We start from the raw sequence: 11,979 nt of genomic DNA, 5'->3' as shown, positions 1-11,979 counted from the left end.
CTCTGCACTCACTAGGATTTAGTCCCTTGTAAACAGTGCAAGATGAATGTTTTTTGTTTGCAGTAAATAAAAGTTCAGGTTTGGAAAGTTGTTCCATTTGCAGCCCTATTTCCTTCTCCTATTATTTCTTGTTTACACAGTCAGACAGGTGTTATTGACTGGTTTGTTTTATCTAGACATCGAGTCTTTCCCAAGGACCTGGGATGGCTGAATTTTATTGTCAATGTTGTTGCTGTTGTTATAGATATAGGCTGTTGCAGAATATAGGCTGTTCCCAGTAAAGCTGCTTTTTGTAATTGGCTGGTGGTGATTTCTGTGGCCCCTATGGTGTTGAGGTTCTCTTCAAGGTCTTTTGGAACTGCACCCAGGGTGCCAATTACCACTGGGATTATTTTGGTCTTTTTGTGCCACAGCCTTTCAATTTCAATTTGTAGATCTTTGTATTTGGTGATTTTTTCTATTTCTTTTTCTTCTATTCTGCTATCCCCTGGTATTGCTATGTTGATTATTTTCACTTGCTGTTGTTGTTGTTATTAATTTATTCGATACCGCCCTTCCAAAAATGGCTCAGGGCAGTTTCCACAAAGAAATAATAAATAAATGATGGTTGCCTATCTCCAAAGGGCTTACAATCTAAAAAGAAACATAAGATAGACCCCAGCAACTGTCACTGGAGGTACTGTGTTGGGGGTGGATAGGGCTGGTTACTCTCCGCCCTGCTAAATAAAGAGCATCACCATGTTAAAAGGTGCCCCTTTGCTAAGTTAGCAGGGGTTACTAATGGGAGTTTGCTCACTTATTTCTATATTTGATTGACTCTGGTCCCGCCTTTTTATTCAAAGTAATCCCTGAGGCAGTTTAAGTAAAAAATAATGCAAGAATATTGCTGTTAATTCTCCCCCCACTTATATTTAGGATGGCAGCAGATTTCAGTAACCAAGAGCATCCATTAGGGACTGGATGGCCTGACCTCTGAGCCTGTGCTGTTTCTGAAGCTGTTTAATTTGCTAGCCTGAGTCAGGACAGTCTCTGTGTAAAGTATCTTGGGCTGCCCACCCTCCATGACTGGACTGGAGACTCTAGGAATTGGCCCAGGTACTTCTAGAACACAAGGCTGGAGATTTTAATGGCTTGAGAATTGTGGAAAATATTGGGGGAGAGGGGACTTGCCCGGAAGAGCTCCTAAGTGAGCTGGTACGTGTAAAGGCGATGTGTACACGGGCAGCACTCAGCGAATAAATAAAATAAGATAAGATTTTAAATGTGATGTAATAGTTGGTTAGGGGCATTTTTGGATTGGGCTCATTTTCAGATTTAAAAAATGACACACTTTAGTTTTAAACTGAAACGTACCAGTGTGAGCCAGTAAGCCTAAAAGCAATCTGTTTATGGTCAGCACTCACCCTCATTTTCGGGCTGCAGAGGGAAGGGGAGATGGGTGAAAATGGCTCCTTCTTTGTACCAGTATATGTCTGGATGTCAGCCATACTTGTTAGGGTAATGATGTTATAAACTGTACACTTTCTGATGAACTATAGTCGACTTTGGAGTACTATAATCAAAGAAGGAAGAGAAGACCTGGGTTGACACTTCAGTTGTAATATTGATAAATGGTGTTGGATTTGAAACATTAAAAACCTCAAGTAAAAAAAAGAAAATAAGATGTATCTATATGCGATGCAATGCACATATTGCTGAGAGTTTAAAATATGATTTTATTGATGGCTTAGGATAGTCTTTGGGCTGGTTTTCAAATAAAAATAATGACACACTTTAGTTTTAAAGGAAAATGTACAGTGATGCCAGTACTAATTAGGGTTTGACTGTAGAGTCCCCTGATCTGTTCACACGCTGGGTGGAATAATGCGTGTTATTGTGTCACCGGCGTGACACCAGACAACGACACCGAATCAGCAGGGTATGACGTCACGGGGGTTGATAGAGGCGAGCTTCAGCCCCGCCTCCACAGCCTGGCGACAAGCCCTTCTTCTGCCCTCCCGGAAGTCACGTGCCAGCAACTTCGCGCCCGAAAAAGGGGGAAAGATGGCGGCGCTCGGGGGGGGGGGTGGGCTGGGCCAGCATCCAAGATGGCGGCTCAGCCGTCCTCCTCCCATCGTTTCTATGGTTTTCTTCACACGGCCTGCCCCACTAGAAAGGCCCAGGCGCCGTTTTTCTCCTCATCTTTTGCCTTTTTATTGTCCTCGCTTTTCTAACTCCCTTAATTCCTCTCAAGAAGACTGAAACGGATTTATTTATTTGTCGTCAAGAGATATTCTTGCCATCTCGAAACCGCCTCGTGCGTGAGAGAGAGCAAGGTGGCGCATGAAGATGCAAAAGGGGCGCTTTGCATAATACGTAGCATCAAGTAACGAAACTAGCACGAGGTGAGAAGACCTCTTAGATGCATATCAATTGGTCAGATCGGGAATAATCGCCCAGAAATCGACGCCACCCCCCCCGTCGCGACGCCACATCCGGTCGCGTCGTTTCCGTTTCCGGTCTGGGGAAGCGGGCGGCTGCCGCTGCTGCTGCTGCCGGGCGAAATGGAGCGGCGGAGGCTCAGGCGGCGGTTCTGCAGGGAGGCGGTGACGGCGCTTCCTCGGTTAGTCTGGTCTGGGGTGGGTTGGCCCGGCCCTTGCTGTGGAGGGAGGCCATGGGGGTGATGCAGAGGGATCCGGGGCAGATCTCAGGCAGGGCTGCTGCTGCTGCTGCTGCTGACCCCTTCACGGCCTCCGCTCAGTCTTTTCATCAGGGAATAAAGGGCTGCCGTCTACTCCAGTCAGGACTGCTTGCCCTGGATGCCAGGAGCTCTCCAGCATCTCTGCCAGAGGCCTTTCTCAGCCCTACGTGGAGATGCTGCCAGAGAGTGGACCTGGGACCAGGGAGGAGAGCTGCTTTTGTGGCAGCAAGCCTGACTGGTCCCCTGAGCTAAGCAGGGTCCGCCCTGGTTGCCTATGAATGAGAGACTAGAAGTGTGAGCTCTGGAAGATCTTCCCCTCAGGGGATGGCGCAGAAGGTTCCAAGTCCCCTCCTTGACAGCATCTCCAAGAGAGGGCTGAGACAGAGATTCCTGCCTGCAGCCTTGGAGAAGCCGCTGCCAGTCTGTGAAGGCAATATTGAGCTAGATGGACCAAGGGTCTGACTCAGTATATGGCAGCTTCCTATGTCCTACCACTGGGCTGTGGTCCCTCGGTATAAGCTGTCCTCTGGGAAATGCACAAGCAGGACAGGGAGGCAAGAACCCTGCTCTGGGGTATGCCCTCAGCCTCTGGCCCCCAGGGGTACACTGCCTCTCTACATGGAAGCCCCATTCCTAACTGTCACGACTAACAGAAACAGAACAAGATCCCTGCCAGATCAGACCATCCAAAGTCCATCTAGTCTAGCATCTTGGCCAACCAGGGGTGAGAAGCCAGACATGCGGTAAACAGTACACCTCCACACATACCCTGTTGCTCCTTCATTATTATTATTATTATTTTACATTTTCTATCCCGCTGCTCCAAGGAGCCCAGAGCAGTGTACTACATACTTAAGTTTCTCCTCACAACAACCCTGTGAAGTAGGTTAGGCTGAGAGAGAAGTGGCTGGCCCAGAGTCACCCAGCTAGTTTCATAGATGAATGGGGATTTGAACTCGGGCCTCCCTGGTCCTAGTCCAGCACTCTAACCACTACACCACGCTGGCACAGAAGTAGTCGACCACTGGACCTGGAAATTGCACAGATTTCATGGCTTTATTATTATTTATTTATCATATTTGTATACCTATTTACACATACAGCCCACTGTTCCTCCAAGTACGTCCACCCCCACAATGACCCTAAGAGACACGTTTGGCTGAGAGCTAAGCAACGGACCCACCCAGTGAGTTTTATGGCTGAGCGAGGTTTTGAACTCATGCCTGCCTAGTCTGGTAGTCTAACCCAAGGGTGGGCAAACCTGGCCCCTCCCACCGTTGTTGAACTACAACTCCCATCTTCTCAGCCACAGTAATGTGGTGCACTTGAAATGTAGCCGGATGACCTAAGTTGGCCCACCCCTCCTCTGCTCCCTACATCCCGCTGGCTCCTGTTATCCTCTTGATAGACAACCACCAGTGGTCCTCTCCCTCTCCATGATTTGGTCTAAACCTCCCCCTTTAACGGGTTCTAAGGCAAAGGCACTCACAATGTCATTCTGCAGTATGAGATGATGCCTTTCAGCATCTTCCTATATCGCTGCTGCCCGATGTAGGTGTTTCCCGTAATCTGGAAAACATACCATCTGGATTTGAACCGGCAACCTCTGCCTTGCTAGTCAAGTCATTTCCCCGTTGCGCCATTAGGTGGCTCTCATAACCAGGGTCCATCTCCTGAAATGATGGTTGGCTCTGTTTCCATTGATCTCGGGGCCCTCGGAGGAAGAAGCTGTTTTTGAATTCCAGGCAGGTTCACCTGGGAAAAGGCAGCCCTTCATATCCTTGCGGTCCCAGATTGCATGGCTTTCAAAGTCAAAACCAGCACCTTGACTTGAGCAGGGAGACCAGTGGGTGTCTATGATGTTTGTTTGTTTACTTTATTTATACATCTATACCACCAATCTATATAGTGGCCCAGCCGCTGGGAGGAGGGTGTGGGAGGAGGTTAGACACCAGCAACAACCACAGCTGGGATGCTGTCCTGGGGACGGATAGGCTCAGTTGCTCTTTCTTTGGTAAACATAAGAGAACTGCCATTTTAAAATGTGCCTCTTTGCTCAGTTAGAAGGGGGCCCGGGTATAATACGGTCAGAGCGGCATGATTATAGTTGATAAAGCTGCCATGTTCCAAACTAGCTCAAGTTCCTGGACAGTCTTCAAGGGCAGCCCCACGTAAGATGTATGGCTAGAGTGGTCTAACTGAGGACATTGCACTCTTGTTGTTTGCAGAACGACGTCAGAGGAGCTTTAGTCAGGATGTTTCTTTCGCCGAAGATGCTGCCATGCAAGAAGAGAAGAGCCGTCGCGGCAGATTCCTCCGAGGGCGAGGCAGGGCTCTCTTCCGATGTGCCGTTTCTTGAAATGGAGACTTCTCCCGCAGGTGATGCTAACCAGCTCCACGACCTGGTGCAGCAGGCCAAGGGCGAAAGCAATCCTGTCTTGCCTGAAGGGAGAGAACTCGATGGCCCATCTGCTGATAGGCCGGTCGGTCTACCCACGCCGGATTTGCCAGTATCTTTTGGGGACTTGGAAGCTGCCAGTAAAGAATTGGGCAAGGTGGTTCTGACAGATGACGCAGGTCAGAAAGGCTGGAGGGAATCAGCAGAAGCTTCTTTGAGAGGGGGAAAGAAGAGCTTGTCTAAGGTACCACTGGATCTCTGTCAGCAGCAAAGAGAAGAGCCTTCGGGCGACAGGAGCCCTCTCGTATCGGAGTTTCTCACGGACAAGGAGCGGAAATTGAACCATGAAGGTAAACTAGCAATGTGGGCAAAATAAGAAATGCAAAGTGGCTTGCGTTTTTTGGACGTTGGTTTATTTGATTTATTTCATGCGGTTTTATCCTGTCTCTTTCGGTCCCACGGAAAGGAGCCCAGGGCATCTTACAGCAAAGTTTAAAAAGGATGTTTTTGTTTATCCTAGCCGAAGGCATTCTTCCACAAGTGCTTGTTGTGTGAGACCTTGCACACAAGTGTGCACGATGCTGGGATGGGTGTTATCGCAGTTGTTGTGATGCTGTTTGTGCAGGTACTGTAGAAGAGTCTCTTTGGATCTCTGGTGGCCACAATTTGGAGCACTGTGTACAGTTTTGGTCATTTAAGAAGGATACTGTAGAACTGGAGAAGGTGCAGAAGAGGGCCACCAAGATGATCAGAGACCTGGAGCACCTTCCTTATGAGTCTAGACTACAGCATCGGGGGCTTTTTAGTTTGGAAAAGAGGCGACTATGGGAAGTCATGATCCAAGTGTATAAAATTATGCATGGAGTGGTGAGAGTGGACAGAGAGAAATGTTTCTCCCTCTCTCACAACACTAGAACCAGCGGCCATCCCATGAAACTGAAGGTCAGGAAATTTAGGACCGACAAGCGGAAGTACTTTTTTGCACACTGCATCATTAATCTATGGAATTCTTTGCCATGGGATGTGATGATGGCCACCAGCTTGGATGGCTTTAAAAAGGGCTTAGGGAAATTCATGGAGGACAGGTCTGTCAAGGGCTATTAGCCTGGTGGCTGTGGGCCACCTCCAGCAAGATGCCTCTAAATACCAGTTACAGAGGAGTAACAGCAGAAAAGAGGGCATACACATACCGCTTGTCTGTGGGCTTCTTGGAGGCATCTGGTGGGCCACTGTGAGAAACAGGATGCTGGACTACATGGGCCTTGGGCCTGATCCAGCAGCAGGGCTGTTCTTCTGTTCGTATGACTGAGTTTGTTTTCTTGTGCCACACTGTCTAGTGTGAGGTCCAAAGCAGCACCCTCCTGTGCTGAGGACATCTTCCCCTTGAGGAAGGGCACCTCTTGAATCCAACTGAGAATAATTCACCTTCCACCTTTTGTGTCAAGCTGGGAAAGAGATCTAGAATACAAGCTGTGAACTGGATTCTAGTTGACCTCAATATAATAAGCTTGTGCCCCGACGCATCCTTAAGATGTCATGTTATAAGTGGGATTTCAGCACTTGTCTGATCTGTTGATTCTAGCCGTTAGCCTTTCTCCAAAGCTGGAGGCTGAATGGGAGGCCGGTGACGATGCGCCGTTTGCGAAGGCCCCAAGGATGTTGCAGAGCACCGAACTGCTCCAAGAGGCCAAGGAGGAGCCTGAGGAGACGGGGCTTTTTATCCCAGTGGGTGAGTACTGCATATGCCCTGGTTGCATATGAATGGGAGATTTGATGATGGTGTGAGCACTGCAAGAGATTCCCCTTAAAGGATGGAGTCACTCTGGGAAGAGCATCTAGGTTCCAAATTCCCTCCCTGGCAGCATCTCCAAGATCGGGCTGAGAAAGACTCCTGCCTGCAACCTTGGAGAAGCCGCTGCCAGTCTGGGTAGACAGTACTGAGCGAGATGGACCAAGGGTCTGACTCAGTAGATGGCAGCTTCCTATGTGCCTAGTTAGGGCCAGGCTGCCGCTCTCTGGCTTGGTTTTCCTTTGGGATGGGAGTGATGCCGTTGAACGTTGTTCCTGAGGCCTGAGTGCCCTTCCCTCGTTGCTCCAGCCACTGCAAGGAGTTTACGGCAGCGTGGGTGGTTCTTTCACCCCCCCATGTTAGCTTCACAGCAACAATGTGAGAGAGGCTTGGCTGGGGAGGAGGGAGCGATCTAGCTCCCTCCTGGACATTCGGAGTCAGGGGTGGATGGGCTCCTGTATTCTGACCGCTGTGGGTCTGCGATGTTTCTGGTTTCCAGAGGAGCAAGAAGAAGGAGGGAAGCGGAAGAGGAGGAAGGCGACGAAACGGAAACGGGAGGAGAAATGCCCGGAGGAGGACGAGGGGCCCCTGGCCTGCGACCTCAAATTGGACGACGCTCTGGACCGGACTTTGGAAGACGGGGCGAAGCAGCACAACCTGACGGCCGTCAATGTGCGGAACATCCTCCACGTGAGTGTGCGGCGGGTGTGAGTGGTGTGGTGTTGACTTTGCGACAGTCTTGCGAGGTAGGCTGATTTGGCAGGAGCGTGTTGAGGGCATGGATGGTCAGCAGCAGTGATCCGTCTAACAGGGATTCCCAGATGTTGTTGACTACAACTCTCAGAATCCCCAGCCATAGGCCATTGCAGCAGTGGATTCTGGGAGTTGTAGTCAACAGCATCTGGGGATCCCTGTTAGAGGGAGCAGTGGTCAGCAGTGCCTGGGAGCTACTTCCAGCAGGCATGCCGCGGAAAGAAACAGTAAGACTTTCCCTCGAGACCTTCCTGTTCTCGTGAGCTTTTTAAAACTAGAATTTTAATAATGTGTTTTAGATTGTTTTAATGGTGTTTTAACCTGTGGTTTTTAATATTAAAATTTGTACACTGCCTAGAGATTTGTATATCAGGTGGTATAAAAATGTGATTAATAATAACAACAATAATAACAGTAGCGATCCCAGGCAGGCAGATGAAAAAGTATCTTTAGCTGCTGGCCTTACTTGTGAAAAACTGTTTCTCCTGGAGAGAGAGAGAGAGACTGTTCAGGAATCAGAGATACATTTTTGTCTCCAAGTGTTGCAAGAGTCCCATCTGTGTCTTCCACCTCTCAGTGGTGGGAGCCTCCGGGGTGGTGCGTATTGTTAGTAAGGCCCCCGAAACTTCCTCAGCGCTCTGCACGGAATTTAAAAAAGGACCCCGGCTCAGCTTTGAGGCCTCACAGCCGCTGTATAAGCTGCGAATCGGGTCGTGGGCAGGGGGGGACAGGAGGCGACCCGCCAGGTGTGGGAGGAGACAAGGGGTTTGAGAGAGCCGCCTTGGTCCCTTTTGGGTGTCTGGGGCAGTTCGGATGCTCTGAGGGTCTCGGGATTAGGAGGAGGCTGGTTAGCGGTAGGCTCAAGAGGGATGGGGTGGGACAGCGTGCATGTTGGGGGCACACAGTGAACCCGCATGACCACCAGAGGGCACTCTGGTTGCAGAAAAAGAGGACCCGACGTCCAGTTAACAAGGAGAGTTCCTTCCCCTAAACGTGAGCTTCTCTATCATGGGTCCCCAGATGATGTTAGACTACAACTCCCATTGACCCCCGCAACATTGTGGCAAGGGTCATGAGCATTGTAGTCCAGCAGCATCTGGGGAGCTAAGTCTGCGATCCTCTAAATGGAGGATGTGGGGGGATTCTGAAGGCACCAGCGACCGGACCAGGAAGGTCTGGATTTGATCCTTTGGATCTTGCTCAGCTGAGGAGGAAGCCCCACACGTGTCTGGACAGACTTGGGCCTGTCTGGCCCAGGAATTCAGGGCGGACTCCTCGCGTCAGGTAGATGAAAGCCCCCTTCTGCTTGTGTGTGCCGCTGCAGGAAGTGATCACGAACGAGCACGTGGTGGCCATGATGAAGGCAGCCATCAGTGAGACGGAGGACATCCCCGTGTTTGTGAGTTTGCTTCCTCAGCGGGGGAGCCGGGGTCTGCCTCATCTCTTCCCTTCCACTCCAGGAAAAGGGGTGGGGGGGTGATGGGGAGGAGGAAGAGGAAGAGGGAAGCTCGGGCTGGGGAGAGGCTGGTGCCCATTGGAGCCGGCTGACGGGCCTTTTCTCTTCTCTCTCTCAGGAGCCCAAAATGACCAGATCCAAGCTGAAGGAAGTGGTGGAGAAAGGCGTGGTGAGTGGGCTTGCTGTTTGCCTTTGTTGCGGGCTGGCCTGAGGGAAACGGTGTCCTGATTCTAGGGGGCGTCGCCAAATCCACAGCATGCTAAAAAGCCCGTCGGTGGGGGTGGGGGGGGTGGGGGCAGCCGCTGGAAGTAGGGAAGGTTTCCTCCCTAGACTGTTCTAAGGGGAGCACATAAGAGCAATCGCCATGCCCGGGATGGTTGGAGGAGAGTCGATAAGAACACGAGAGCAGCCCTTCTGGATCGGGCCCAAGAAGGCCCATCTAGTCCAGCCTCCTGTTTCCCACAGTGGCCCACCAGATGCCCCTGGGAAGCCCACCGGCAAGAGACGAAGACAGGCCCTCTCTCCTACTTGCAACTGGGATTGAGAGGCATTTTGCCTGTGAGGCTGGAGGTTTAATTATCCCGGGACCTTCAAGGGCTCTGAATTACAGCTCCTCCCTACTTATATACGATTTTGTCATCTCGCTCTCGTTTTCCTTAACCTCACTCGATTAAATGTGCAACCTTCAGGGAGAAAGGTGGGTCCTGAGTCGACGAACTAGGAAGCAGGACTCGGTGATCCGCTGAGTTCTGAGGGCGTTTGTGGCGGGTGCTAATCACGGTTTTGTTTCCTCAGGTCATCCCTACGTGGAATATTTCTCCGATCAAGAAGGCGAATGAAATCAAGGTGCTTATCTGGCAGGGGAGCGGGTCTGACTCCTGACAGTTTTCAAGCAGGGATCCCACCCTGTGGTACTCCTGGTGTGGCTGGACTGCAACTCCCATCATCTCCGGCTGCAGTTTATTGTGGCTGGGGATGATGGGAGTTGTAGTTCAGCATCGGGAGTACCACAGACTGGGAACCGTTGTTGTAGCCGCTGGATGTGTTCAGCCGGTGACGTGTGCTTGCTGTATTTTCTCTCTCTTCGGATTTGAGTCATTTGCCCTCATAAATGGTTTTCCAAACTGCAGCAGTGTCTGTTGAGATTGCTCTGAGTTCTGCCCTGGGATGTCGGGAGTCTGTGTCTAAAAATTCTGCTCTCCTAATCCCCAGATGCTGTGAGCGGAATGCCTGATGCTAATTGGCAGACATTTCTTTTTCAGGCTTCACCGTTTTTCTTTCTTTCCCATTTTCTATTTATTTTTAAGCCCTTTCTGGTAGATTTGTTCAGCATTCAGGGATAGAATTTGAAACAGGGACCATAGACCTTAACAGGGCTGCACAACTTTCGTCCTCTTGAAGATGTTGGACTACAACTCCCATCATCCTTGACTATTGGCCACTGTGGCTGAGGATGGTTGTAGTTCAAAAAAGCAACTTAAGTTGTGCACCCCTGCACTAGAACTCCCTCTTCGTGCTTGACTCCCCTTCCCCAACACCCAGAGAACTAGAAGCTTGCTGCGTTTTAAAAAGCATGTGAAAATCCAGATACCAAGAGTCCTCCAGTTTTTGCTAGAGCTTCTGATAGCTTTGGGGTCTCATGCTCCAAGTCAGGGAATAGTTACAACCCAACGGGTTCTTCGACGTCGCTAACTGATGGAGGAAACAGTAGCAGTGATGTGGGCGCGTCATTAGTTTTTATTTTATTTTATTTTAATATTTTTATTTTTATTTTTACATTTCTATCCTGCTCTTCCTCCAAGGAGCCCATGCTTGGGTTTATCCTCACAACAACCCTGTGAGGTAGGTTAGGCTGTTAGAGATACATGAATGGTCCAGGGTCACCCAGTGAGTTTCATGGCTGAATGGGGATTTGAACTCGGGGCTCCCCCGTCCTAATCCAGCACGCTAACCACTACATCACAAATCACCGTCCATGTCGTGCCCTTTTTTCTTCATCCTCATCAGTAGCAATCAAGCCAAACCACCATCTTTGTAAGCCATTCCTTCCTACCCACTTGCCTTCGTATTCCCATGTTCTTCTCTGACATGTCCCGTCTCTGCCCTTGTAGCCCCCCCAGTTTGTCGACATCCCCCTGGAGGAGGATGATGATTCCTCAGATGAAGAGTACCAGCCAGAGGAGGAGGAAGAGGACGAGACAGCGGAGGAGGTAAACACTGCCAGATTGTGCTGGGATAGACGGTTGAATCTTCGGCAGCAACACTAGTCTGCAACGGAATTTTTTTGACCAGCGGCACCTCTGTGGGTTTTTTGGTGTTCACTTCCCCCCTTCCCCTCCCATGCTTTTATTTTTGAACAAACTGAACATGGAGGGAGAGCTGGTCTTCTGGTAGCAAGCGCGTATCGTCCCCTTTGCTAAGCAGTGTCTGCCCTGGATTGCATTTGAATGGGAGACCACATACGTGAGCACTGGAAGATATGCCTCTTACGGGACGGGGCTGCCCTGGGAAGGGCATCAGAAGGTCCCTCCCTGAAATCTCTAAGATAGGGCTGAGAGAGACTCCTGCCTGCAACCTTAGAGAAGCCGCTGCCAGTCTGTGTAGACAGTACTCAGCCAGGTGGACCGATGGTCTGAATCAGTAGGAGGCAGCTTCCCATGTTCCTTTGTATCTGGAGATGCTGCTAGGGAGCAAACCTGGAACCAGATGCTGGGAGGAGAGCTGGTCTTGTGGTAGCAAGCATAAATGAGCTGGTTTGCATTTGGATGGGAGACTGCATGTGTGAGCACTGGAAGAAATTCCCCTTGGGGGATGGGGCCGCTCTGGGAAGAGCACCTACCTGCTTGCATGCATGCAGGAGGTTCCAAGTTCCCTCCCGTCCCTGGCAGCATCTCCAAGACAGG

The 11,979-nt window shown here is 50.3% G+C and overlaps 1 protein-coding gene across 2 annotated transcripts in view; it reads left to right on the top strand.

Moving 5' to 3' along the window:
- The first annotated feature begins 2,458 nt into the window (after positions 1-2,458).
- GON4L (gon-4 like) overlaps positions 2,459-11,979 on the top strand; it is a 31,705-nt gene continuing 22,184 nt past the window's right edge. Inside the window, exons 1-8 of one of the 2 annotated variants that reach the window (XM_053277244.1) lie at positions 2,459-2,602; positions 4,909-5,428; positions 6,661-6,807; positions 7,367-7,557; positions 8,945-9,019; positions 9,195-9,245; positions 9,872-9,922; positions 11,188-11,286. In XM_053277244.1, coding sequence (XP_053133219.1) covers positions 4,936-5,428; positions 6,661-6,807; positions 7,367-7,557; positions 8,945-9,019; positions 9,195-9,245; positions 9,872-9,922; positions 11,188-11,286 — 1,107 coding nt within the window. In that variant the 5' untranslated portion in view covers positions 2,459-2,602; positions 4,909-4,935. Of the gene's footprint in view, positions 2,603-4,908; positions 5,429-6,660; positions 6,808-7,366; positions 7,558-8,944; positions 9,020-9,194; positions 9,246-9,871; positions 9,923-11,187; positions 11,287-11,979 lie in introns of those variants that run through there. The other variant, XM_053277245.1, reaches the window with a different exon arrangement.

Source organism: Hemicordylus capensis, chromosome 14 (genome assembly GCF_027244095.1).
Source record: "Hemicordylus capensis ecotype Gifberg chromosome 14, rHemCap1.1.pri, whole genome shotgun sequence".
Lineage (NCBI taxonomy): Eukaryota > Metazoa > Chordata > Lepidosauria > Squamata > Cordylidae > Hemicordylus > Hemicordylus capensis.
Note: the sequence above shows the minus strand (reverse complement) of the source record. Positions and strands in the feature narration are given on the sequence as shown.